General features: G+C 42.3%; 3 protein-coding genes across 4 annotated transcripts; all 3 read left to right on the plus strand.

Annotated features, from left to right (window-relative positions):
- Positions 1 to 524: 524 nt before the first annotated feature.
- On the plus strand, positions 525 to 7733 carry LOC127345022 (protein SEMI-ROLLED LEAF 2). 2 transcript variants are annotated; one of them, XM_051371420.2, is made up of 20 exons: positions 525 to 769; positions 903 to 1512; positions 1635 to 1709; positions 2051 to 2166; positions 2248 to 2362; positions 2461 to 2589; positions 2903 to 2950; positions 3277 to 3422; positions 3503 to 3702; positions 3822 to 4114; positions 4201 to 4350; positions 4438 to 4788; positions 4888 to 5037; positions 5760 to 5835; positions 6035 to 6162; positions 6251 to 6433; positions 6530 to 6667; positions 6760 to 6891; positions 6997 to 7188; positions 7306 to 7733. In XM_051371420.2, exons 2-20 carry the CDS (start codon positions 1378 to 1380, stop codon positions 7447 to 7449), a joined length of 2901 nt encoding a protein of 966 aa, XP_051227380.1. In that variant the 5' UTR covers positions 525 to 769; positions 903 to 1377; the 3' UTR covers positions 7450 to 7733. The 2 variants fall into 2 exon arrangements, with proteins under 2 accessions (XP_051227380.1, XP_051227381.1); XM_051371421.2 differs by having other exon boundaries at positions 526 to 769; positions 3506 to 3702.
- A 329-nt stretch (positions 7734 to 8062) lies between these two features.
- Positions 8063 to 10363, plus strand: LOC127345021 (uncharacterized). Its single transcript, XM_051371419.2, has 5 exons — positions 8063 to 8328; positions 8427 to 8726; positions 8925 to 9007; positions 9601 to 9688; positions 9996 to 10363. Exons 1-5 carry the CDS (start codon positions 8262 to 8264, stop codon positions 10130 to 10132), a joined length of 675 nt encoding a protein of 224 aa, XP_051227379.1. The 5' UTR covers positions 8063 to 8261; the 3' UTR covers positions 10133 to 10363.
- Positions 10364 to 10500: 137 nt separating this feature from the next.
- On the plus strand, positions 10501 to 13565 carry LOC127345020 (uncharacterized). The gene is made up of 2 exons (XM_051371418.2): positions 10501 to 11337; positions 11581 to 13565. Exon 2 carries the CDS (start codon positions 11894 to 11896, stop codon positions 12812 to 12814), a length of 921 nt encoding a protein of 306 aa, XP_051227378.1. The 5' UTR covers positions 10501 to 11337; positions 11581 to 11893; the 3' UTR covers positions 12815 to 13565.
- Positions 13566 to 27739: the final 14174 nt, after the last annotated feature.

Below are 27739 nucleotides of genomic sequence, written 5' to 3' on the forward strand. Positions count from 1 at the left end.
AAAATCGCATATTTTTCAAGGAAATACAAAATCGGACTAAAAAATTTCACTAGTATTGTACGTCTGGTTATTTATAGGTAGGGAAGATACTAGAAGGGGACAGAAAGGGCAAACGTGGTTCCCACCCGAAGCGTAGGATGCGCGAGACCTGTTCCCGTCTTGATGACGGTCGGTCTGCTCTCCCTCGGATCGCACGTCAAACTTCAGAACCCTGCGATTCCATTCGAATCCCTGAAGCGCGAGTAGGACGAGGACGGAATCCCCATCCTACCCTCCACCTCGTCTCCTTGAACGCTTCCGATCTTGGAACCAGCGGAGGGCAGAAGCGTAACTTCCCCTCGCCACGCCTGCAGCCGGACGACCAGAAACGGGCAGCCTGGTGCTACGTGCCCACCAGTTAAGAAGAGATCTGTCAGAAAAAAGAAACGGAAACCAGGCTCCTTTTTTGCCGAAAAGCCCCTCCAAACATCCCCTTTCGCACGCACGCACAGTAGTAGTAGAAAACCCGCTACGCGCAGACGCGCTCGCCCCTGAGCTGTCTACGCCTAGCCGCCGCCGCTATGAATGTTCCGCCGCACCTCCAGCTGCCACCAAGATTTTACTCCTCCCCTTCCTCGCGGCACTGAAGGCCAAACGAAGTAGGCGACCGTTGTTGCCCCGTTGTTGCGTCCGCCAGCTGCCCCTACCCACCCCAACCGCACGCCAGCCTGCCGCCGCCGCCGCATCGCCAGCGGCCGGATCGCCCCTGCGGCCTCCTCCCAGGACCCAGGTAGGTGGATCCGCGCTCGCTTTTCCCCGCCGTTCCCCTAGCCAGCCGCCGCTCGCCGGTTCAATTTGCGCTCCCCCGCGATCTGGGCAGTTCGGGAATGCGATTCTGACGAAAAAGGTTTGATCTTTCGCAGGGCTGTTCGTGCTCATCAAGTCCGGCGGCTCCCTTCCTCGCCTCCGTCGAGCCGCGGTCCGGTCCGGGGGGTTCGCGAGAAGGTTCTTGCCCCGCGTTCTTTGCCGGATTTGACCCAGCCATCACCAAATCCCCGTTTTTTTTAAAAGTCCCAATCCCACCAGCCTGGATTTGATTTGGTCAGGGTCTCACTCTGACGTGAGGGGGATATCTGCGGGTTTCTTGATCTCAGCTCGGTCCAAGGGGCTCCAATTGGCTACGTGAGCACGAGGAAAGCGAGGGGCCGTCTGCTCTACTCCCCTGCCACAAAGCTTAAAGCCCAGTTTGATCCACGCAGAAGAGATTTCAGTTCTTGGAGTCACCGCAGCAAAGAGGGTAACAAGACAGCTGGGAGCTGCAGTCGTGTTGTCTGAGCACATTTGGATCAAAGAGTTTGCCTTTTGGGAGAGGAAGGCTAGGAGACAAGGAGGACAGAGATGGGGGTGATGTCGCGGCGGGTGCTGCCCGCGTGCAGCAGCCTCTGCTACTTCTGCCCCTCGCTGCGGGCGCGCTCCCGGCAGCCCGTCAAGAGGTACAAGAAGATCATCTCGGAAATCTACCAGCTGCCCGCGGTATGGCCCATCCTGCCTGCTACCTTTCGAATTTTGCTAACCCTGTACCTAGTCCTGCATGAGGAGTTTGTTTGTATCCAAATGTATGGGAGCTTGCTAATTGAGCTTGGATGCTGCATTAGGATGGAGAGCCAAATGATAGAAGGATCGGGAAGCTCTGCGATTATGTCTCCAGAAATCCTACACGCATACCAAAGGTACTACATTCGGCCTCCTCCGTGGTTTTCCTTGCTATCGTCAAATACTTGTTACTCGAGTTCCTTTAGACTGGAATCAATTAGGGGAAGAAACTGAATTCATTAATGCAAACCATATTCTTGCAACAGACCAAGTGGTCATCTTACTGTTTACTTCTGTGCTGACAATTGATCAAGAGTCTGCAATTCTTTTTTCGTGAAACGCTGTTTTTTTTTTTTTCATTTATAGTCAATCGCCAAATTGGGATGCCGCTTAGCTAATTCCCTGTTCAGGATTGACCAGTGAATCTTCGAACGAGCATGGTAAACCAGAATTTAATTTATCATCTTTTCCCGGACAGATCACAGAGTACCTTGAGCAGAGATGCTATAAAGAACTGAGACATGAGAGTTTCATGTTGGCCAAAGTGGTTCCATGCATCTATAGGAAACTTCTGCGTTCATGCAAGGAGCATACGTGAGTGCAAATGCTGTCTATTCAGTGATACAGTCGCGACCAATCTTGGCTAATTGACTGATCAGATCATTCTCTTTTCAGACCGTTGCTGGCTACGAGCACATTGTGTCTTGTTCGCACTCTTCTTGATCAGGAATCAAACGACGATTTGCAGGTTCAGGGTTGCCTATTGCTCGTCGACTTCCTCAATGGACAGGTTATTGACATGACATATAACAACTTACAATTTCATTTATCTTCTTGGTACTTGCCATATCTGCTTAATTTCTAAATTCTAATTAGGTGTTAATGTAGGTTGACAGCACACATATGTTTAGCCTAGAAGGCCTCATACCAAAACTATGCAAAATTGGCCAAGAACAAAGGGAAGATGACAAAGGACTCCGCCTTCGATCCGCTGCACTCCAAGCTCTCGCTTCTATGGTAAGACAACCCATTACTTAATTGCTCTGATGAAAAGGAGAAGGCAATTTTATGTTTGCCAGCTATTTAAGGACTTATTTTACAATTTTGTTAAACTAGGAATAATGATGTAGAACAAATGAACCAGTTACAAATTCCATCTGTTTCTACAATCTCACATGCTTCACAAATATGAAATTTTCTGTCAAACTAGCTTCATGGTTACTCTCTCTGCATTACCGATTCTTCCTAGCAAGTAATATCATATGAGTAATAGTGATTAAGTTGGAAACATTTTGTACCGCAGCCTGACTGTTTGATCACTTGTAATCAGGTCAAATACATGGGTGACCACTCACATATTTCAATGGAACTCGATGAAGTAAGTCCTTATTGCTTTTGTACTATGTCAGAAGATGCAAGTTTATTTCATGGAAGCAGGATACTTTCTGTGGAATATTTATTTCCTGTATGAGATTCAGTACAAGTAAGATCATCGAATAAGGGGAAGAGATATAAGTATAACCAAAGTCCAGAAAATTCTGAAATTGCAGGTCTTTACTTAATACGGGAAATGTAGTACACTAATTTTAATTCAAACTGGACTAGAAACTGCAATTTATGAAGCAAAATGTTAGCAGAGTTGTTTCAGCCAAATAGCATCTCAAATTGGGGATCTGATTAATTTCCAATTCATTCTCGAACCAGGTTGTCTCGGTGATAATAAGCTGTTATGAGGCTAACCATACACTCTCAATAAAAGAGGTTGTCAGACTTCAAGATGACGATGATTTGACAACGTTGTCAGTATCTGGGGCTGGGCAAAATAGCGCCAAAGTAGCATCTGATACAATGTGAGATCTTCTGCTGACGTAATAACCCCATTTCTAGACAACAATGCACCTCTTATTCTCATTACTTGCTTATGTACTAGCAGGGTTGCATCCGAGAACCCGGCGCACTGGGCAAGGGTTTGCTTGCGTAACATGGCCGATATTGCAAAGGAGGCAACAACAGTGCGACGTATTCTTGATCCTCTTTTTCGCCTTTTTGATAGCCACAATTATTGGTCTCCTGAAAATGGGGTTGCCCTTTCTGTTCTACAAGAAATGCAAACACTGATGGACAAATCAGGTGCAGCATTTTTTACCAATGCAATTTCTTCTCTTGTTTCCCTTTCAGTGTTGCTTTTCAGTTGAAAATATTGAACGGCTGACAGATTTAATACTCTGTTTCTTGTTTTATACTTGCAGGGCAAAATGGCCATTTGCTTCTATCTTTCACGATAAAGCACATTGATCATAAAAGTGTTGCCAAGATGCCCATCAAGCAAATCAGCATTGTAAAAGTTGCTTGCCATCTTGCAAAGCATGCAAAGTCGCAGGCATCAGTGACAATAACTAGTGCAATCAGCGACTTAATAAAACACTTGCGGAAATGTATGTATTGTGCTATTGAAGCAGCAAATGCTCAAGCTGATGTTGATAAGTGGAACAGTGAACTTTATGTGGCCTTGGAGGAGTGCCTGGTGCAATTGACAGAAAAGGTTGTTGTAATCTTTTGGCACTTAATTACAATAACCTATATTCTAGTTAGCATAAATGTATAACAAGTTTTTCGTTGGCTTATTAGGTTGGGGATGTTGGGCCTATTCTTGAGATGGTCAGCGTAATGCTTGAGAATCTCTCGTACACTGCCACCATCGCCAGGACAACAGTGTCATCTGTTTACCGCACAGCACAAATAGCAGCTTCTGTGTACAATTCATCATACAATCAGAAAGTAAGTTTGATATTTCCACTACCGTGGAGAAATATTTTAGCTGTAGAACATCAATATTGATTGACCTTTTCCTTGCGTATATGTCAGGCATTTCCTGAAGCTTCGTATCATCAGCTTCTCTTAGCAATGATGCACCCAGACCATAAGACAAGGATTGGCTCACACCGTGTTTTCTCCACCATTGTCGCTCCTTCGCTGTTATGCCCGTGGTCAGCAATAAGTTTTCCAGTCCCAATGAAGCTTAATGGTTCACAGAGCGTGCTTTTGTTGGCCCTGTCAGCTTTTTCTTCTGAGATCAAGGAATCCCCGCAGCAAAATGGGAAATCAGAAGCCGTGGTAAGTGCTGAGAATGGATATGCACATACAGAACCAAATACAAGGCAATCTTCAGGGAGCCCATGCTTCAACGAGCATCGTCTGACCACGTTTAATGATGAAGTATGAAGTCCAGCTAGTATTCTTAGTACTTACTTTTTTACTTCAGAATGTTTGACCGTCCAACTGATACAACTTCTTACTTTCCTTAAATCTGAGCAGAACTTGAAGTTTATGAAGTTGAACAGTGGCCAACTTGTTCTTCTTCTTTCATCTATATGGAGTCAAGCATCTCTGGAAGATAACTCACCTTCAAATTTCGAAACAATGTGCCATACCTACACCATTGCTTTATTGTGTTCAAAGGCAAAAGTAAGTCAAGCTTTATGCTGTGCATTTTACTACTCAAGGGAAGAAATTCATATATTCCTCCGATCCATGTTACTTGACGCTAAAATGGATGTATCTAGAACTAAAATGTATCTAGATACATCTATATTTATGTCAAGTAATATGATTCGGAGGGAGTAGCAAATAGGGAAATTTGTTCCTACCAAGAATTTTAATCATTTCTTTGTAGCACATCCTTATTTCACACCTTAATAAAGTCCCTTGTACATACCCCGCGGCCTAACACAGGGTCTATTTTCAGTGCCTAACAACTAGAAGTGGATTAGTATAAGGTAAATATGGATTGTTCCATCGCAGAGAGTACAATGATGCATAGTATGGACTGTAGAGACATAAAATTTGCAAACCTCAAAGCAAGATCTTACTGTATATAGGGTACAATGCCTCCCAGGGGTAAATAATCTTCCCTCAAATGAATTATGTAAGTAGGATTTGCGATCTTAGAGGCTACTTTGTTATGAAGACCTAGAAATGATAACAGATAGATTTAACTTGGACCTGTAAGTTAAAAGGCTACTTTTGCTCTGAAGGCGTTGTAATTACGACAGCCATATTCATTTGAACCAGTATTCTGTACTCCATTTGAGTTGAAGCATGAAAACTTTTTCTTAGATTCCAAGGATAGTTGAACAAGAGGTACCATCTTGTGTATTGTTTAGGTGACCAGTTACTTTTGATGACAGACCTCCAGTCACGTGGCACTAGTTCGATGTTTCCAGTTGGCGTTCTCTCTCAGGAGGTTGTCTCTGAACCAAGATAGTAAGTTCCTGCAACACTGCCTCTCAAATGATGTTGCAAAAGCTGATAGCCTGCTTGAGATTCACCAAAGCGATTTTTGTTTGTTAGTTATCTATTAACAACTGAAAGATAATGGCCTCCATATGCAACATATTTCGTACCAGTTTAGCAGTTGAATTCATGGCTTGATTTTGTCTTTTATTTTTCTCTGTAAATGAAGATGTTGTGCAGCCATCTCGGAGAAGGTGTTTGTATACGATGGCATCAGCAATGCTTATCTTTTCGGCAAATGTTGCTGATATTCCACAGATAACCCATCTTGTCAAAGCGGCAGTGCCAGAGATAATGGTTCGTTAATATCCACTAAGTGAATATTTCGTTTGGATTGTCCAGTTATACAGTTAGCATGATATAATGTGCTTTATTATCTTTGCAGGTTGACCCTCATCTTTGCCTGATCGATGACTGCAGACTCATTGTGACTTCTGCACAATCTTATGGTTCCGAGGAAGATGAAAGTGATGCACAAGTTTTTCTTTCAGCTGTCAATAAGGACGATACACTGTTAAAAGATATTGTGATATCTCACTTCAAGAGGAAATTCGAAAATTTACAAGAGGTGTAGATTCAGACTTACTGATCCGAGCTGTGACTTAGCTAGCTGTACATAATCTAGAATGTAACTGACATTGAGTATATTCACTTGAAACTGCAGAAGTTTGAGGGGATTGAAGACCAGCTTCTTCAAGAGTTCACCCTGGATGATTCATTTCCTCTTGGTGCCCCGCTATTCATGGAGACTCCACACTCTTGTTTAATGTATGCAGAAAAGGATGATCACTGTTTCGATGAGGTATCCTTCACAAGTACTTGATTCTGTGTTATAATGACTCGCCGGTGATGTTATTTCCTAACCTTTTTTGGCTACATGTCTTGCGCTTTCAGGAAGTTATTCCTTGTGAGATGGATGATGACGACGACATCGTTTTTGAACATAGTGGGTCTCAGTCTGACAGGAAAACATCAGGATCTATGGCTTCATCCGATGTTCTGAACGTGAATCAACTGATGGAATCTGTAAGTATCATCTTTTAAAACAATGACACCTGAAGAACTCCCTTGCGTCCTCTTATTAAATGTGCAGTCTCCTTATTTGTTTGTACTTGAACTACTTGCTCTCAGGTTCATGAGACAGCAAGGCAAGTTGCTAACGTTCCTGTCTCCACGAATCCTGTATCATATGACCAAATGAAGAGCCAATGTGAATCCCTAGTAATGGAGAAGCAGCAGAAGATGTCTGTGCTCTTGAGTTTTAAGCATTCGAGGACCAATTCACGTAGCTCAACCGGGGAGTATGGACCTGAAACAAATGAGGCATGTGCAATTCTATTATATGTTTTCTTAACCTTATGCTCTTGCAAATCCGGGCATCCTGACAGGTTCTTAACCTTTTATTCTCCTAAAATCCTGACATATACACGTATTTTGCAGTCATCTGGTCGGTCCGACCCCGAGCTGCCATTGACAAGGAAGGACTACATGCGGCGCAGCGATTCGACATCCAGCGACGACCGGTCCTTCAGGTTGCCGCCTGCAAGCCCATTCGACAAGTTCTTGAAGGCAGCTGGGCGGTAGATCGGCAATGGCGTGAAACCCAACAAACAGGTTTTCAAATGTGTATACAAGAGTGGTTGCAAATTACATGTCCTCTGTGTTAAATCTTTCTGTTGTTTTGTTCCCTTTTTTTGGGAGTATATTCTTTGAGTGTACAAAATTTCGGCAAGGTGTACAAATTTCTGTTACTGCTGTAGAGTCCCAGAATAATTGGAAAAGTGTAGTGTTTGAGTTGTATGTACGTTCAGCGGCCCAGGAAAGAAAATGGCCCCACATCGTTGGCATATTATTGTTAATTTTTTTTATGTGTGCTTCCTGTACAATTGTAATGTCTCTCTTTCGATTTTGCAGTCAAATTGTAATATTACTCGTCGATTCCTGATTAATCTGCAGCACTACAGTTCATCAACTATCTGATTAGTGCACAGTTATCTACCAGAATATCATATGTATATACTTTGTTCTTTCTTGGTAGAATAAAAATACATTTTAATCAGGAAGATAATGGATGCAATGGTAGATTTACGCTTTCATGAAAAAACTGAATTACGCTATCGATCCAGAAATATTTTACGTTTTCGCGTGTCGTTCGCGTAGTCGTTCACCCTTCCCGTTTTTCTCTCCTTGCTTCCTCTTTCCCCAGCAAGCCTCTACTCCACTTCACTTCGTCGGTTTCCTCCAGCCAGGGCAAGCCTCCAAAATCCAAGGACGGGCTAGGGTTTTGCGCAGCACACTAATTCCTGCAACTTCTAGGGTGTTCCTCTCCATCGAGACTCCAATTTCGCTCAATCGCAAGCCCCCACTTCACTCGAAGCGCGCGCGATCTGATAAAAATGCAGCACGAATTGGCTTCGCGGGCTCCAATCTTCGTGCAAAACGAGAACTTGCCGATCTTTCGAGGTAATCCACCCTGTCGCCTTGCCGAATTCGCGGCGAACTCTCTCTTAAATCGAGTGCTGATCCGTTGCGCCGTCCCTGTTCTGTTTCTGATTGGCAAGGCGTTGATGGCAAGAAAGCGGGGGCCGCGCGCGGGCCTGCGGCCAGGGCGGGGCGGCGAGAACGGAGGGCCCTAGGAGATCTGAGTAAAGCCGGGAAAGCTCCGCCGGCCGGTGCCGGAGGGAAGGGTGCAGCAGCAGGAGCAGCGGAGAGTGTGCATGGTTCAAAGGGCGTGGCGAAACCCAGCCGTCTGAGTGATGAGGATTGGATGAAGTGCTGCGAGTGGGCTAAGGATGGAATTGAAACTGCAAGCTTCACTGGAAATGATGTGCAGAGACTGATGGCAGATCAGCAAAAAGAGCGTATGTTTTCGGTTTCATTGCACTGCCTTTATGACAGTAATCTCTAGTAACTTTGTAAATTGTCTTGTAAGGATGGTTTAAGGGGTGGTTCTGCTCATTCTTAGGAAAAAAACTAAAATTTAAGTTCTTACTGGAGTACATTGTTTGTGTGTATTAGTACTGAAGTCTGTTTTGTGTCATGTTGGGATCCCGAATCAGGCATACGGAAGAAGGTGGATAAGGCAATGGGCACTTTCCAGGTTTCTATGGAAAGTATTTATGACATCGATGTACCATCGAAGGTATGCTGTAGCTTTTTACTGATCCAAGATTTGCTCTAGTATGGGACGAAATGTAGTTGTGCATCTAGATGATACATCAGAATGGAGTGCATCTAGGTCTCCATGGACTAATATCAACTATCCTGCAGTTGGAGTAAAATGGTGGTAATAATGCACTACTCCGTCCGTTCCATACAGATTCGGATGTATCTATTCACAAAATGTGTATAGATACATCTTAATTTGTGTATAGATACATCCAAATCTGCGTCAACTAATATGTAACAGAGGGAGTAATTATTAAATGTTCTGATTGCTGATGATTAGGATTTGTCCTAGTCTGGCTAACTGATTTCCTGACACAAAACTTTGTTATACACATGGTGGTATGGAACTAGAGTACGAGTTGGATTAGATTTGTAATTTTTTATGGTATTCACACATGTACCTGCAAAAAAATAATTTTGCTACAAAATGCTTAGTTAGTTAATATCATGGTGATTACTGACAACTGTGAGCTAAAATATTCCCACCTTGCTCTGTTGATGTCATCAGCGTGTATTGTATGCAGTTGTTTACTTCCGCTTGGTATATTCACTATTTCTGTATTTTAGATATCCATGGCCGACCGAGATGATGAAACAAAACTTGATCTGGATCCTGAGTTTCTTCCTTCGATGACACACTTAAGCTCAAGACTAGGTTCGTGCTTACTTCCTTCTTTTGTTTCCTTACATGAACTGGCAACGTGTGTCCGTGGCAGGAAATTAAATGAATGCATAGTTTTGTGGTAACTTGCGATTAATGATCTGGGTTTGCATTTGTGTAAAACCAGGTTCAGTTACATTTTGCTCACAAAAAAAGATTCTTGCAGAAACGACCTGCATGGCTGTAATTCTAACTGATCAGTGCAATTTTCCGCATAAACTACTGTGTTATCTACATGTGCCATTGCACGGTGGAACTCTTTCTGTTAACTGCTCCAACTAACCTGTTGTTTTTCTTGCAGGTGAACATCATGACAACTATCTCCTTTCTGACCTGGAATTTGAGCACGAACTATTTGCTGATCGCCATTTCGATCTGAAGCTCAAAGATGACTACGAAAATGATTGTTCTTCTATGTCGACAATATTACTTCATTGAGGTTTCATCGTTCAGACTTCAGTGTAGTGGTTGTCTTACCCAACTGTTGTGGTACCTCTAGTTCCAGAGTTTCTGTTATCGGCGTGTCCTATCTTATCCTCTCCAACTCTTAGCCACAATGTAATTGTTTGAGCACTTTATCTCATGCTATTAGGCTCTTCTGGCTGTAACACTAATGGTAAATTAACAATTATTGTCACTCGTTATCTGCCAATGGCTCCATTGTCACCATGTTGGTTAACTCCTTGCTCCTGCTCATATTGAACTAAACACCTAACAAGTAATTTATTAACAGTTTAACACCATCGAAAACAACTTTGTTAACACATTTTTTTTTGAGACACTCAATGCTCTCATAGAGCTTTGACTTCACCTTCCATCATGTTATGATGGATGTCTTGTTAACTGGAAATACTTTCTTGCCATGCCTTTTTGTTTCCATTCAGTTATGGGCATAAAATGGTAATCTAGGTCTACGGCCAAGTAAATGTGTTGCTGTTGGAACTCATGGTGCTTTAGAAATTCCAATTCCAATATTCCTTTTACCCCCTTAACTGAAAATGAACATAAGTCTTAAAACAACTAAATTCTAAAATAAAGTGAGTCTAAAGCACAGCGGGCAGAGGGATTAGCAGATTGTGTGAGTGCATGCTTGTGTGAGTGTTTGCTTGTGTGAGTGTTTGCTTGTGTTGTCAAATAAGAATTGTGTGTTAAAAATTTAACATGAGCTTGTGCTCACATGAAATGCTGCTGAAACCAGCTTAAAGACATAAGTTGGATTGAAAAGGACACACATTGATAATTCATGAACTATGCACTTTTTGTATCTTACTGCACAAAGCATGCTATTTCTTGAGAAGAATACACTAACTCATCTTGGCCGAGCTTTGCAGTAGCTGGAGTATATAATAGGGTCCAGATTTTCTTGTGGTACACAGTCAGTATTTTGTTTTCTCAGCACGAGTAATCTTTTAGCTCGTAGTCTTTAAATATCTTTCCTCCTATCAGAACTAGCACTTCAGGAAACAATAACTCAGCAAGTGATCAAGTGTTGTAGGAGTACTTGTTTACCTTGGCTGCGTAGAATAATTATGCATGTCCACCACCAAGCAAGGGAAAACTGAGTGCAATCTTGAGCTCTGATGGAGTTGGGTTGAAGGGTATCACCCCTGCTGTCGGCCTTGCTCCTCGAGTCTAAGCTTCAGGTAAATCCTGTCTTTTCTCTCATGCATATAGTTTAGCAACTAATTGGCTTGGTAAATTGTGTCGATATAAGTTAGCATGCTGTAGGATTCCTTGTTAAACTGTTTACCATTAGTCTTATTCAGTTACAAGTGAAGTCTTTGCATCTTGAAAAGTCAGACTTTGAACTTTCACCAACATGATAGAGAATCCGTGGCCAACATGTTTTCGATCCTAACTTGCCACACTGTCCTATATTTTTGCAGACCCTGATGGCGATCCGTGAGGTGATGAAGCAAATCAGGCAGAAGGGCAAGGCATTCGCTGAGACTAATCTCTTGGATTACCACATATATCTGGTGATATCATTATGCACAGGTTTGCCAGGCAAGATATCATGCTTTCCGATGGGATCAAAGATCTGGAAGGACGCAGTCGAGAGCCTTCAGGTTATGGAGCACCTGGTGATATCATTACGCACAGGTTACGCACAGTTGTCAGGTTATGGAGGGCTCGGCATCAAAGATCTGGAGGCCTTCAGTCTAGCGTTTCGCCTGAAATGGCAATGGTTCCGATGGGATGAGGAGGATCGGCCATGGAAAGGCACAGCAACGCCTTGTGACCAATCTGATATGGACCTCTTTGCAGCTTGTACAAACTATCTCTTTTGAGAATGCTGAGACCACGAGGTTTTGGTCTGATTGTTGGCTCAATGGACAGGCTCCACGCCACATCGCACCTCTCTTCCACCCATTGGCTTCGAGGAAGAATCTGATGGTCAAGGAGACCCTCATAGGCAGCCGATGGATGAGAGGGCTGCACCGGCTGGTCAGTGAAGCTAAGCTTGATCAGTTTCTGAACCTTCGGACTGCTATTCAGAGCGTGCATCTCACTGAGAATACACTGAGAATAGAGATACGATTATTTGGAACCTTACAACTGACAAGAAACATTCGGCTTGCTCTGCCTAAAACGTCCAGTTCATTGGCATGCTCAAGCAGCCGCACCTTGAGATTTCCCTGGGAGATAAGAGCAGAGGGAAAAGCCAAGTTCTATTTCTGTCTGCTGCTACTAAGTAGGAACTGGACTGCGGATCGTCTGCTGGCAAGAGGATGGCCTCACAATGATGTGTGTTGCCTTTGTGATCAGCATCCTGAAACGGCGAACCACCTAGCCTTGTACTGTCCTTACGCCAAGGAGGTGTGCATGCAGTTCCAAGGGTCACACCAAGATGTTGTTCAGCTAATTGATGCAGCCACGGCGATCCACAACTGGTGGGTGAGGGCCAGAAGAACAAAACCTGATGATCAGCAGAGGAAGAACATCTCACTTTTGGTATATGTATGTTGGGATATCTGGAAAGAGCACGGAAGAAGAATTTTTCAGCAAGAGTCGAAGCCGGCGCATGTCGCCACGAGTATGGTCAGAGCTGACTTTGATCTCCTGGAGTTAGCCTATGATAGAGTCGGTATAGTCACAAATATGCTAGTACGGGCCTGACTGCTTCGGCAACCATCCTAGGTGTTTTTTTTTTTTCTTTCTTTTTCACCTGAGTTCCTGCACGTTGTGGTGCCTGGGTCATTTGTATTTGGATTGTTTTCCCTCTCTGTAGTGCAAAACCAGAGCGCCTGCTATTTCCCTAAAAAAAAAGAGATATCACGCTTGATGCAATTTTGATGGCTAGGCAAGGGTTGCACAATGCCTTTGCTCCACATGTTTCATGGTTGCTCTGAGATTGACTGATATTCTCAGTTGCCGACCTTCTGAAAGAAATCGGATGCTCAGAAATGATGGTGTCACGGTGTCCTATGACCTCTCAACGGACAAGCATGCACAAGAGTTGTTTCAGACAGGAAAGAACCTTCTTACGGGAAGCTAAGCAAGGAAGATTGTAAGATCAACAGCATAGAGCCAGTGCCTAAGAGCTGCGAGGTTGTGACCATGTGCACACTCGCACAGGTATGCTCACCAGGTATGAGAAGCTCCTTTCTGATGAGAGGAAGCTTAGGTGTCTAAAGTTTGTACAGTATGGTAAGGTTGCTATTATGCTATAATACTTGCTTAAGATCTGTAACTGAGCAGCTGTATAACTAGCTTTAAGATCTGTGTTGTTGAACTCAGTTAGTTGTATTGTATGTCTAGCTTTAGGACCTGTAGTTGGAAAATTGTATAACCAGCTACAAGATGTGTAAATATTGTATCCTTGCATAGTAATACAACTTCCGATTATGTATATATGGTCGTCCAACTCTATGCTTGGTCAACTGGAGTGCTAGCTTTCATGCATGCTAGTACCAGTTAATACTAATGTGCCTTTTCAGAACACTCTGGGCTGCATAATGAACCACTATGGAGATGGGCCAAAGTAATCATGATATGATTGCCACCTAATGAAAGCTACTTCTTTTATTTTCATATAGATATGGTAGACTATATATTGCTAAAAAAAAGATATGGTAGACTATATTTTATTTTTCTTGGGGTTCTGGTTACAGCTTATCTCTTGTTTATGCCTTCTCTATCATCAGTAAACTCACTTTGTGGGATGAAACAACTAGTGTATATATTTTGGGTAGCTGGTTCTGGATTTGGAGACCAGACTTTTTCCCCGTAAACTATAGCCGCTGGCCAACGGCCTGCATGTTGTTTGTGCATGTACTGAATTCTTAAATTATACATCGATCGAGCCCCGCTTCGATCAAAATATTGCGGGTGCAATGCAACAGCTCAAGAAGACTAGATCAGGTGCAACCGAACACATGATTAGCGACAACTAATTTGTTAATCTACTTATCGCGCGGCGCAAGTATCTGACTGGAACGACCATATGGCATGCGGCGCTGCGGAGCGGAGTATGCAATGATAATTGAGATTACTACTTAGATCTTCTGTTAAATAAGAAACGGGTTAATATATTGGGCAAGCTGAGCATCATCAATGTATAGAGAGTATTGGGTATGTCTGCAACGCCTTTTTTATATATTTTTACTTTTCCTGAGAAACATCGAGCACATAGAGACATAACAACTACTCAAGATTGACAAAGTCACCACTGGTCTCACTGTCGACACAAACGTCGCCTCACATTGAGAGAATAACCAGGTTTACTGACAAATGTGTGGCATATGTTTTGATCGTTTAATAGGTTGAAGGTAAAACTAGCTTTGCAACCATCAACCCAAAGTTGGTCTCTAATGCATCCGTTTTTTTACACCTTAAACTCACTTTATTTATTCGAAATAGAGGTTACATTGTCCAGCAAAATTAGAATAAGAAAATCCGGAGGATCACTGAGCCAAACTTAATCCATCGATCCACTAGCTACCCTAGCTAACTCACTTTATTTATTCGAAATATGCGTGTATACTTTCCTTAAAAAAACTCCAGTGGGAAAAGCAGATGATCTTATGTTGATATTACCTCATTAAGAACATTAATGAGAACCTTAGAAGTAAACTCATTAAGGGAAAAAGTGTAATATGATGCTTTGAACATGAATACTGCTGGAAGTACCCTCCTGATACTTGCAAATTTCGAACCATCACATACAAATTCGATGAACATAGTTCTGCAATGTTGATAATTAGGGCGCCTTTTCAGAACACCTTGGGCTGTATATTAACCAACTAGCTAGGAAAGCGTGCTAGGAAAGAGTAGAGGTGCACACATAGTACTAGCTAGGAGATGGGTCAAACCGTCAAAGTAATCATGATGTGATTGGCACCTAATGAAAGCTAGCTTTTTATTCTCAGATACTTTTCTTGTTCTTGGGGTTTTGATTGTTGTTTATCCCCTTGTTATGCCTTCTCTATCATGAATAAATTCAGGGACCACGCAATACACTAGCATAGGTATATACTTATGTACATAGGGTGGCTGCTTTTGGATTTTGTTCATGTACTATATGCTGAAATTATGTAGAACCCACCTCGAGCTCAAGCCCCCACTTTGGTCAAAACAACTCGAGACGAAGCAGCTCTAGAAGACTTGATCAGGTGCAACGGAACACTTGATTAGCGACAACAGATTTTTTAATACACTTATCGTGCGGAACAAGTATCTGCATGAAACAAGCGCTGCCTAATACTCTATATATTAGTTTATTAGTCCTACTCGTAGTCTTAGGTCAATTTTACCACTTAATATGAGATATACATTACAAAATATGCATCAATAGAAAATTGAGATGTTATATATACTTTCTAATGGTATAAACTTATGTTAAATAGTCTATACTATATAGGTCAAATTGGCTACCTTGATACATCCGCAAAACTTACAAACCCATATGAAGGGAGTATTAACAATCAAGTTTGCACATGGCATGCGCAGCTGTGCCACAGAGGATGCAATAATTGAATAAGCTTTGGGGCTTTGGGGTTGTATAATAACATATCAGTTAAGTGAGCTTTGGGGTTTAATGGGAATTTGATTAAGTTATTAATTAGTCTTCTTCTCATCATCAGTGGCTGCCGATGCATAATTTCGACTACTCCCTCCCGCTCCCAAATTCAGGTGATGCTTTGGATACTTACACGTACGGTCTACAACATATAACTGTAACCAATATTTTCTAGAGTAATGCATGCAAAAAACCAAGAATATTATAATATTCTCAAGTATATTACAGAGAATCTGCTTATAGTTTGAAACTTAAAATCTTGAGAGGTATGTACAGAATAATCTTACTTGCGAACCGGAGGGATAGCTCATTTTTGCTGACATCAATTACCTCATATGGTGAAAATTCGTATGAGATTATCCCAGTGAAGAAACTTTGTACCATCTATCTTTATCTGATGTGTGTCTTGATCAAGGTTTGAGGATACCGGGAGAAGGAAGATGGACTGAACAAATGAAGAATAGAAAGCTGGACATGATTGTCCATGATGCCCTCCAAGCTTTACATATTGTGGTAGCATCACATCAAGCCTAACATGCCCATCCTATCTAACAAAATGGACTAAATGCTGAAATAAGGTAAAACCACGTTCAAAGCTTCTTAGGTGGTGTATTCTCGTTGAATACTTACTAAATAGAGTAATGTGTGTCACAACTACACTACACATGTTCTTTTTTTCTAAGTTGACCAATTTTGTTATTGTTAGCGATTGTTGTTCTAAAGAGACATGCGGCTAGGCTTATGCACAAGGCAACTCACGCATGATATGATACTAATGATGTGGTGTGGATATAGATCTGACCAGTCTGTAAATCATGAGATGGAACCAAAAGTCCAGAACATTTTCGTCAGAACAGTGGACTACAAAATTACTTAAGGTAAATCGGTCACGTAGGATATAAATAGATATATACAGGGCTGTCTTTTTTTTTTTTTTGAATCTCCAGTCTGTCATTCTTATCAACAATTGAGATGATTTTTTTTCACAAAGGGCCGTACGGTCAGATCGGCCCACTGACAATTTGTGAATGTAAGAAATTAAGAAGGGAACCACACAAGTGATCATGTGAATAGGGGATGTACTTTTTTTTTTTGCGGAAAAGGCATAAAGGCATATATTAATTATTTGAAACAAGCCTTTACAAGAACATCCTTACAAAAAGAAATAAAACACAAGTCCTTGAAAAGTTCCGCACCATCTTCCTTCTGCATCCCTCGATGGCGCGCCGTGAGCAAAGTTTGATGCCGCCTCTGGGCCTCCAGCGTAGCAACACTCGTGTTGGAGAGAAATCTTGAAAAAACCTCAGCAATTGTAGAAGTAGTGGCTAGGAAGTCGTTGAGGTAGACCCGAAGATGCTGGCGACCATGATCTCGAGAGATCGCCATCCCAGAGAAGCGTTTGCATCCTGCATTTGTCCCTGCATGCACAACTTCAACCCGGTGCACAGTGATCACTCATTTGATCTCGTGAAACAAGCACCGTGCGTTGCAAGCACATAATGCTAGTGGTGAAGAAAACTCACGCTAGCTATACTAGATCCATAGCCAGAGGCACGGTGCAACATTTGATCTTGCAATTTTGTACTGCTTTTTTTTTGTGAACGAGAATTATGACATGCACAATATATACAAGTCGACATCCATCAGTCAAATCACCACACCAAACATCACGTTGTATAATCTCCAACACTTATATGTGGTGGTGGTCCAGCAAAGAATTTCCTACACGTACGTGCAGCTTATATTACTATCTTGGGAGGACACTTGGTTAGGAAACACTCCTTTAGCACAACAGTACCCGTCATTGTATAATATAGTACAGAGGAAAAATATCATGGTCGCTAATGTGTTAGGACAAACTCCTCTAAATATTACTTTTCGGAGAACCCTAAATGATTATAAATGGAATCAATGGCTACAGCTATGTCAACGGCTTATGGAAGTTGAGCTGTCACATGATCCGGATAAATTCATTTGGAAATTAACTGAATCGGGTATCTACACAGTGAAGTCTTTTTATCATGATTTAATGCAGGGACATACTATCTTCTTACGTAAATACTTGTGGAAACTGAAAATCCCTCTCAAAATTAAGATCTTCATGTGGTTTCTTAATAACAAAGTTTTACTCACCAAAGATAATCTAGCTAAACGAAATTGGAAAGGGTGTCAAAAATGTTGTTTCTGTAATGAACCTGAAACTATTCAACACCTATTTTTAACTTGTCCCTTTGCTAAGATTATTTGGCGTATGATTTATTTAACTTATAATTTGCCACCACCGGCTAACATTACCAATATGTTTGGCAAATGGCTAAATGGGGTAGGCAAAACTGATAAAGCCAAAATAAGAATTGGAATATCCGCTGTGTGCTGGTCAATTTGGACTAGTCGGAATGACATGATTTTTAACAAACAAACTGGAATTAACTTTTTGCAGGTTATCCGCCGAGCAGCATACTGGATTCAGCAGTGGGCCTTTCTACTCCCGGAGGATCAGCGGGACAGTTTGGCTATTGGATGCAACCGTCTGCTAACGGTTACTCAGGACTTCTATTTCCAGGCTACTGGGTGGCGGCACACTAGTAGATTGAAAGATGCTTAGTCTGAAGTTTCTTTCTTTCTTTCGATGGTTGATACATGTTTCAACCCTTTCTGATCCGTGATGTAAACTTCATACTCTGCTGAAACTCTGCTGAACTGTTTAATAAATGAAAAGGCCGTGTGCATCATATTGATGCAGAGGCTGGGCGATGCCCCTTTTCGAAAAAAAAACGTGCAGCTTATATTGATCAAAAGTTCAATTTTTGTCCTTTTCAAACTGGCACGACTTTTGGCCACAGAAAATGGGTTTCGGTCGTGGGGCCAAGTCCGCACCAGCTCAGTTAATTCATGTCCAAGAGGGACGTTTGGATATACAACAAGTTTTGCCAAAAATCGACTGTGACTGAGCCAGCCCCCATGTTTCATTGTCCATGGTGGACGAATCCTTTTCACTACATGGATATTGTGTGTGGCACTGTGGTGTGAACAAATGGCTATCCATATTAACAACATATATTTTATGCTTTATCCAAATGTCATCCAATTTACAAGAAAATGCCCTCGAGGGTTTGGTCATATTCTACTCCTTCCGTTCCATATTACTCTGCATATAAGATTTCGTTAAAGCCAAACTTTCTGATCTTTGACCAACTGTTCATGATAAAAATTCAATATATATATATATATATAATTAAATGTAAATGATATGATAGTATACTGCATTACGGTACTAATGGTATTAATTTTACTTTCTAAATGATAATATATTTTCACATATAATTGGTCAAAGCTGGCGAAGTTTAACTTTGACTAAACCTTATATGCGAAGTAATATGAAAACGGAAGGAGTATGTGGCAGTTGCTTTAACAAAATCAATATAACTAACTAGTCTAATAAGTTGTGGTTTTAGTATTCACTAATGAGGGTTTATCTTTTTTCGTGGAGTCCTTTGCTTTTCCATAGTGTGTATGATGCTTAAATACGTGGTTTCTGAAAGTCTAATATCTTCAGAGACTAAAAAATTCTATCCATTTAGCGTTTTTCTTCTTCATAAAACATTGAAAGTCTCAATCATATCTTACCAAAAAGAGGAAAACTATGACTCAAACACGATTGGAACTGCAACTCATTCAACTATTCAAGGCAAATAAGTCTTCAACTATCTAATTAACTCACAAGTTTTACCAAATCATATTGTACACAAATTTTGAAAACAAGAAAAGAAAGGAGAAAAGAAGAGAAATTTAGAGAACATGAGGTTTAGCGGAAAATTAGATGCAAATTAGGGGCTAAATAGGGCTATAGCCGGCTATTTAAAACTTTTCTAATATCACACACACACACACGTGCATGTGCGCGCACACGCACACATGAACGTCGTAGAAGATGAACCAGAAGGAACCACATGTACTTGCAAATGTGACTTATCAAGTATAATAAAAACTAGATGAGCTCATTCACATTTGCTTATACAACTAACTTCCAAAGTAATGAGACAATAATTACCGCACTAACATACTTGTTTTGCTTCTTGGCAAGTAAGTTTGTTCCATCAAGCACTAAATGAACTTCATATCATTTGGAAGATGCTTAACTATATTTATCAACTTTTCACAACTCTGTGTGGAAAAAAGCTTGGCAAACATTTGGTATATTGTGGTATGAATGGAATATTTTTGGCACTAAGGGTTGGCGAGTCGTAGGAATGTATGACAATCTTTTCAATAATATCCATAATCATAGCTCTACAAAGAATAAATAAGAGGAATACAAACAATGAAAATGATGATATATCTGATATGTATTTTTTGCAATATTTTATAGTGCACTCTCTAGAACACGCACAACAATGGTGGTGGTTCCATTAGCTATATCGTACTTGTGCATATAATTGACAATACACCACAAAAGCTATCATGGAGATCATAATGAATTGAACCAAGGGAAAGTTTTAACATAATAGCTTGGATGCCATGGTTACAAAGACTAATAGACTCCCTCTAGTTTAAAATAATTGCCTAAAATGGATATATCTACACACTATAATATGTCCGGATACATCCATTTTTAGGTTTTACTTCAGTGCCCTCCTCTCCAAACTTTGGCTCCTCAATGAACTTAATCTAGTCTTTTACATTGGCTATGAAAATGTGTAGTTAAAGGTTTTACAACTAGAAATTCATACTTGTACCAGAACATGACACCCGGCTGACTACTTGTGGTTTTCATCCGTACAAAAATCGGCCATGCATAAGACATTTGGGATTTAGTATTCATATAATATAAACATGTAGGAGAATCTAGACCATTGTAATCGAGTTCCCTAACACTCCCCCATAGACCAGTCTTGGTAGTATGGGTTTCAATCGACAATACTAAATTTACAAAAAAAGAAGTCTTTTGGAGATATCTGAGAGGTTTTTCAATTAATTTTGAATTTGGCCCTAGCTAAACATTTATAGCAAGCTAAGGTACATCCACAAGCTTGTTGACCTCAACTCCAAAAAGAGAAGATATGACCATAATAAATTAATACATAGCAAACGAAACCTTTCTTCATCTTCATGCATGCGCGTCCGGTATTCCGAACAGAGCGTGTGCAATCTCGGTCGATCTCCACGTAGGACCAAGCAAGCTAGCATGCCAGGTGGCTCTCTTCACAGTACACCTCCGTGCTGTCTGTTTTGCGGTACGTGTACGCACCCTTCATGCATCACCGTCGCACGCAGCTGGCCGCCGGGGACGGCCAGAGGGTGCAACGTTTCGATCATGCTCCTGGGCACCACAGAACGGCCGGGACACAATCACATGGTTGCAAACTTGCAACCACAGCGGCATACTAGGAAAATGTTGGTTGGTTGTGTCGTGAGTTTCATGTGGCTGAAGGTGAACGTGCCGGCGATCAAATGAGCGGCCAGGAACCGGCTGCTCCGGCAGCTTCAGTCCCACGCCGCGCGCGAAAAAATTCCGTCCGCGACGCCAGGCCGATGTCTTCACCGGCGGCCGCCGCTCTCTCGCGGCTAGTGGCTCCTCCGCCACAACTTGACCCGCTTGTACTTATCTTAGTTATCTACACACGTCGCTCCACCTGGTCCAGGTGGGCTAGCTCCTCGTGTGTCCACGTAACGTCTCAACTCCCTGCTCCCAGGAGAACAAACTCAACGACGAACGTAGACCCCATACTCTGAAGTGAACACACATAGTGTACGACACTAACGAAGTAGCCGTAGCTTTATTTGCCTAGTCCAAAGTTAAACTTCTTCTTTTGTTGTAATCGTGTTCAAACTCCTTATTTTGATGCTTAGCTATAAAGTACTCTCTCTTAGATTCAGTGGAAAACATGTCAGAGTACGTGGGAATCGGTGGCGATTGTGCTGCTATGTGTTGAACCGCTTTGATGTTGCCTCTTGCACTGAAAAGTACATGCATATGCATGCAGCTTTCTCTGCTCACTATTCTCTCCATAACATGTGCCCCAGTCTTGCATGTTGATTCCTTCAAGCTGAACCAACAACCTGGTGCGCTTTTGTTGTCAGATGCCATGCCCGACTATGTGTTGAGCCAACAATGGTTCGCTTTTGGCATACATAGTGGATGGCCAGTTTCTAGGATGGGAGCGATCGTGAATTAACGAGGCCACGGAGAGGCCACATACTAAGTATACAAGAGTCATTCGTGGAGAGGCCTCATGACGGCTTTTGTTGTCAGATGCCAGTATGCGTTGCCCTACTATGTGTTGAACCGAACAATAATTCGTTTTAGCATACATATTGGATGGTGTAAGTGAAAGATCCAAGTCGGTTTCTAGTACGGGAGGGATTATTAGGGTTGCAAAGCGGGACGAGATGCAGGACAAATTTTACTTGGTCATACGTAGCTCTTTCGTATCCCCCACCAAATCTAATAGGGACTTTTGCTTTAATTTGGTCTTTGCGGGACTAAGCAGAACGCCGCTTTGCAACCCTGAGAGCGATCATGATGCTATCGAAGGCGCATGCGGGGACGATGCCATTGGTGGTAAATTAACGAGGTCGCCGAGAGGCCACGTACTAAGTACGAGAGTCATTCTCCATGTCAGTCACTGCTTGTGGCTCCACAATGGCTTCAAGGTACGTAGTGCACGTAATTCTCAGTCGGTTGGTCCACTACTTCAACATCGATCATTTAGGTCTGATCCTGTCTCGTAGCTGGAGAACGCCATGCCGACAGAGCCACCAAACAAGGGTGAGGAAATTCAAAGTATACTTACAATTGGTATTCAAAGTAAGGAAAAAAAATTGATCGCCGCCTCGGCCATGCTATGTCCCTCGAGCAAAGCCTAGGCCTGGACTACTCGAGACCTCACGGGACTAGTGCGTGAGCAAATCTGCAGCTGCAGTTGAGCCAGGAGGCTAAGTGGGGATGCTATGGGGTGCATTGAATACTAAGTGATTTTTCTTTGTCAAAAAATAATGGGTATTCAGCTGAATACCCATGAATACATGTGTGCCCGCCAGTGGATTTACTCGACCATCACTAACACAGTTTTCTTTGCGGGAGATTGTCACTAACACATACTACTATTTATGCTTTTTAGAACATCTCCACTCGTTGGCGCTCCCCACGTCCAAATCCGGCGAAATTTTCCTCCGGATTGGAGAAAAATTTGGTCTGGGGAGCGCCGAAGTTCCAGCCGTCCCCCCCGGCAGGACACCCCCAACTTCGGCCATTTGCCATATTTTAAACAAATTCGACATAAAATTTAACAAGTTCGGCAAACAAGATTCAGAAAATTGCTGAAACAAAATCGGCGAAAATCAGTACAATGTTTAACAAGTGCTGAAACAAATGAAGCACACAATTTCACAAGTTTTGAAACAAATTAATAAAGACAGACTAGTTGGCATCGGCGTTGACGTTGCCTCGGAGTATCCATATGTGCTCCACCAGATCATCTTGCAGCTGTTGATGCATTGTAGAGTCTCGAATCTCCTGGCGCATAGCAATGAAGGCGGCCCATGATGTCGGCACCTGGTGATTAGGCTGTGCAAGAGGACCCTCTCTCTCATATGTTGCTTCTTGCTCAGCCAGAGGAACCAGATGTCTTCGCTCATTTTCAATAATCATATTGTGTAAGCACACACAACAGTTCATCACCTCCCACATCTGATCTTTGGACCAAGTCATAGCGGGGAACCGGACGACAGCAAATCTCTGCTGGAGGACACCAAATGCACGCTCGACGTCTTTTCGGCAAGCTTCTTGTTTCTTGAAAAACTCACAATGTTTAGGGGTGCCGGGTCTCGAGATAGTCTTCACAAATGTTGTCCACTTTGAATAGATACCGTCTGCAAGGTAGTATCCTTTGTTGTAGTGCCGACCATTGATCACATAGTTCACCGGGGGAGCATGACCCTCAATAAGCTTGGAAAAGATCGGGGAGCAGTTTAGGACGTTGATGCTATTGTTGGATCCAGGCATACCAAAGAAAGAGTGCCAAATCCAGAGATCATGGGTAGCCACTGCTTCAAGTATCACCGTGCAGCCTTTTTTGTGACCCTTGTACATTCCCTGCCACGCAAACGGACAGTTCTTCCATTTCCAGTGCATGCAGTCAATGCTTCCAAGCATCCCTGGAAAATCCCTAGCTTCATTTGTTGCAAGGATCCTCTGAGTGTCATCGACAGTGGGTGATCTCAAGTAAAAATCCCCGAACACTGCTATGATGGCCCTGCAGAACCGGTAGAAACAATCAAGGGCGGTGGACTCCGCCATCCGAAGATAGTCATCTGCACCATCACCGGGAGCTCCATACGCCAGCATCCTCATAACCACTGTGCACTTCTGCAGTGACGAAAATCCAACCAAGCCAGTGCAATCCGCCTTGCATCTGAAGTAGGGGTCAAAGTCTCGGATGGCATACACAATTTGCAGAAATAGCTTTCTGCTCATCCTGAAACGATGCCTGAAAACAGTCTCACCGTGCAATGGATTGTCGGCGAAGTAGTCGGCGTACAACATGCAGTAGCCCTCCATTCGTTGTCTAGGCTTGCACTTTCGGCGACCTGGTGCCTGATGCGTGCAGTTAACACACGTCCGTTGGGAACCCCAAGAGGAAGGTGTGATGCATACATTAGCAAGTTTTCCCTCAGTAAGAAACCAAGGTTATCGAACCAGTAGGAGTCAAGGAACACGTGAAGGTTGTTGGTGACGGAGTGTAGTGCGGCGCAACACCAAGGATTCCGGCGCCAACGTGGAACCTGCACAACACAATCAAAGTACTTTGCCCCAACGTAACAGTGAGGTTGTCAATCTCACCGGCTTGCTGAAAACAAAGGATTAACCGTATAGTGTGGAAGATGATGTTTGTTTGCGAAGAACAGTAAAGAACAAGTATTGCAGTAGATTGTATTTCAGATGTAAAGAATGGACCGGGGTCCACAGTTCACTAGTGGTGTCTCTCCCATAAGATAAATAGCATGTTGGGTGAACAAATTACAGTTGGGCAATTGACAAATAAAGAAGGCATAACAATGCACATACATATATCATGATGAGTACTATGAGATTTAATCAGTGTATTACGACAAGGTACATAGACCGCTATCCAGCATGCATCTATGCCTAAAAAGTCCACTTTCAGGTTATCATCCGAACCCCTTCCAGTATTAAGTTACAAACAACATACAATTGCATTAAGTATGGTGCGTAATGTAATCAACACAAATATCCTTAGATAAAGCATTGATGTTTTATCCCTAGTGGCAACAGCATATCCACAACCTTAGAATTTTCTCACACGTCCTGCATTCAATGGAGGCATGAACCCACTATCGAGCATAAATACTCCCTCTTGGAGTTACAAGTATCAACTTGGCCAGAGCCTCTACTAGCAACGGAGAGCATGCAAGAACATAAACAACATATATGATAGATTGATAATCAACTTGACATAGTATTCCATATTCATCGGATCCCAACAAACACAACATGTAGCATTACAAATAGACAATCTTGATCATGATAGGCAGCTCACAAGATCTAACATGATAGCACAATGAGGAGAAGACAACCATCTAGCTACTGCTATGGACCCATAGTCCAGGGGTGAACTACTCACACATCGATCCGGAGGCGATCATGGTGATGAAGAGACCTCCGGGAGATGATTCCCCACTCCGGCAGGGTGCCGGAGGCGATCTCCTGAATCCCCCGAGATGGGATTGGCGGCGGCGGCGTCTCTGGAAGGTTTTTCGTATCGTGGCTCTCGGTACTGGGGGTTTCGCGACGAAGGCTTTAAGTAGGCGGAAGGGTAGGTTTAGGGGCGACACGAGGGCCCCACACAACAGGGCGGCGCAGCCCCACCCTTGGCCGCGCGGCCCTGGCGTGGCGGCGCCTCGTCGCCCCACTTCGTAATCCTTTCGGTCTTCTGGAAGCTTCGTGGAAAAATAAGACCCTGGGCGTTGATTTCGTCCAATTCCGAGAATATTTCCTTTGTAGGATTTCTGAAACCAAAAACAGCAGTAAAACAAAGAATCGGCTCTTCGGCATCTCGTCAATAGGTTAGTGCCGGAAAATGCATAATAATGACATATAATGTGTATAAAACATGTGAGTATCATCATAAAAGTAGCATGGAACATAAGAAATTATAGATACGTTTGAGACGTATCAAGCATCCCCAAGCTTAGTTCCTACTCGCCCTCGAGTAGGTAAACGATAACAAAGATAATTTCTAAAGTGACATGCTATCATAATCTTGATCAATACTATTGTAAAACATATGAGATGAATGTAGCGATTCGAAGCAATGGTGAAGACAATGAGTAAACAACTTAATCATATAGCAAAGACTTTTCATGAATAATACTTTCAAGACAAGCATCAACAGGACTTGCATAAGAGTTACCCATAAAGCAATAAATTCTTAGTAGAAAGCTTTGAAACAACACAAAGGAAGATATAAGTTTCAGCAGTTGCTTTCAACTTCAACATATATATCTCATGGATAATTGTCAACACAAAGTAATATAACAAGTGCAATAGGTAAACATGTAAGAATCAATGCACACAGTTTACACAAGTGTTTGCTTCTGAGATAGAAAGAATAGGTAAACTGACTCAACAATAAAGTAGAAGAATGGCCCTTCGCAAAGGGAAGCATGGATTACTATTTTTGTGCTAGAGCTTTTCATTTTGAAAACATAGAAACAATTTTGTCAACGGTAGTAATAAATCAAATGTGTTATGTATACGACATCTTATAAGTTGCAAGCCTCATGCATAGTATACCAATAGTGCTCGCACCTTGTCCTAATTAGCTTGGATTAACATGGATTATCATTGCATAACATATGTTTCAACCAAGTGTCACAAAGGGGCACCTCTATGCCGCCTGTACAAAGGTCTAAGGAGAAAGTTCGCATTGGATTTCTTGCTTTTGATTATTCTCAACTTAGACATCCATACCGAGACAACATAGACAACAGATAATGGACTCCTCTTTAATGCATAAGCATTCAACAACAGATAAAATTCTCATAAGAGATTGAGGATTAATTGTTCAAGCTGAAACTTCCACCATGGATCATGGCTTTAGTTAGCGGCCCAATGTTCTTCTCTAACAATATGCATACTCAAACCATTTGATCATGAAATCGCCCTTACTTCAGACAAGACGAACATGCATAGCAACTCACATGATATTCAACAAAGGTAAAAGTTGATGGCGTCCCCAGAAACATGGTTACCGCTCAACAAGCAACTTATTAAGAAATAAGATACATAAGTACATATTCTTCACCACAATAGTTTTTAAGGCTATTTTCCCATGAGCTATATATTGCAAAGACAAAGGATATAATTTTAAAGGTAGCTGATGCGCGTGAGACACACGTTCGTTGGGAACCCCAAGAGGAAGGTATGATGCGCACAGCAGCAAGTTTTCGCTCAGTAAGAAACCAAGGTTTATCGAACCAGTAGGAGCCAAGAAGCACGTTGAAGGTTGATGGCGGCGGGATGTAGTGCGGCGCAACACCATGGATTCCGGCGCCAACGTGGAACCTGCACAACACAACCAAAGTACTTTGCCCCAACGAAACAGTGAGGTTGTCAATCTCACCGGCTTGCTGTAAACAAAGGATTAACCGTATTGTGTGGAAGATGATTGTTTGCAAAGAACAGTAAAACAAGTATTGCAGCAGATTGTATTCAATGTAAAAGAATAGGACCGGGGTCCACAGTTCACTAGAGGTGTCTCTCCCATAAGATAAATAGCATGTTGGGTGAACAAATTACAGTCGGGCAATTGACAAATAGAGAGGGCATGACCATGCACATACATGATATGATGAGTATAGTGAGATTTAATTGGGCATTACGACAAAGTACATAGACCGCTATCCAAAGATGCATCTATGCCTAAAAAGTCCACCTTCAAAGTTATCATCCGAACCCCTTCCGGTATTAAGTTGCAAACAACTGACAATTGCATTAAGTA

This window comes from Lolium perenne, chromosome 3 (assembly GCF_019359855.2).
Source record: "Lolium perenne isolate Kyuss_39 chromosome 3, Kyuss_2.0, whole genome shotgun sequence".
NCBI classification, from domain to species: Eukaryota; Viridiplantae; Streptophyta; class Magnoliopsida; order Poales; family Poaceae; genus Lolium; species Lolium perenne.

What these genes read in the sequence shown, in the direction of transcription:
- LOC127345021 (XM_051371419.2), top strand. Translation starts at nt 8,262, where the DNA reads ATGCAGCACGAATTGGCTTCGCGGGCTCCAATCTTCGTGCAAAACGAG. An exon ending in GGCAGATCAGCAAAAAGAGC is followed by an intron (nt 8,727 to 8,924) that starts GTATGTTTTCGG and finishes ATCCCGAATCAG; the next exon opens with GCATACGGAAGAAGGTGGAT. An exon ending in ACACTTAAGCTCAAGACTAG is followed by an intron (nt 9,689 to 9,995) that starts GTTCGTGCTTAC and finishes TTTTTCTTGCAG; the next exon opens with GTGAACATCATGACAACTAT.
- LOC127345020 (XM_051371418.2), top strand. Translation starts at nt 11,894, where the DNA reads ATGAGGAGGATCGGCCATGGAAAGGCACAGCAACGCCTTGTGACCAAT.
- LOC127345022 (XM_051371420.2), top strand. Translation starts at nt 1,378, where the DNA reads ATGGGGGTGATGTCGCGGCGGGTGCTGCCCGCGTGCAGCAGCCTCTGC. An exon ending in AAATCTACCAGCTGCCCGCG is followed by an intron (nt 1,513 to 1,634) that starts GTATGGCCCATC and finishes ATGCTGCATTAG; the next exon opens with GATGGAGAGCCAAATGATAG. An exon ending in ATGATCACTGTTTCGATGAG is followed by an intron (nt 6,668 to 6,759) that starts GTATCCTTCACA and finishes TTGCGCTTTCAG; the next exon opens with GAAGTTATTCCTTGTGAGAT.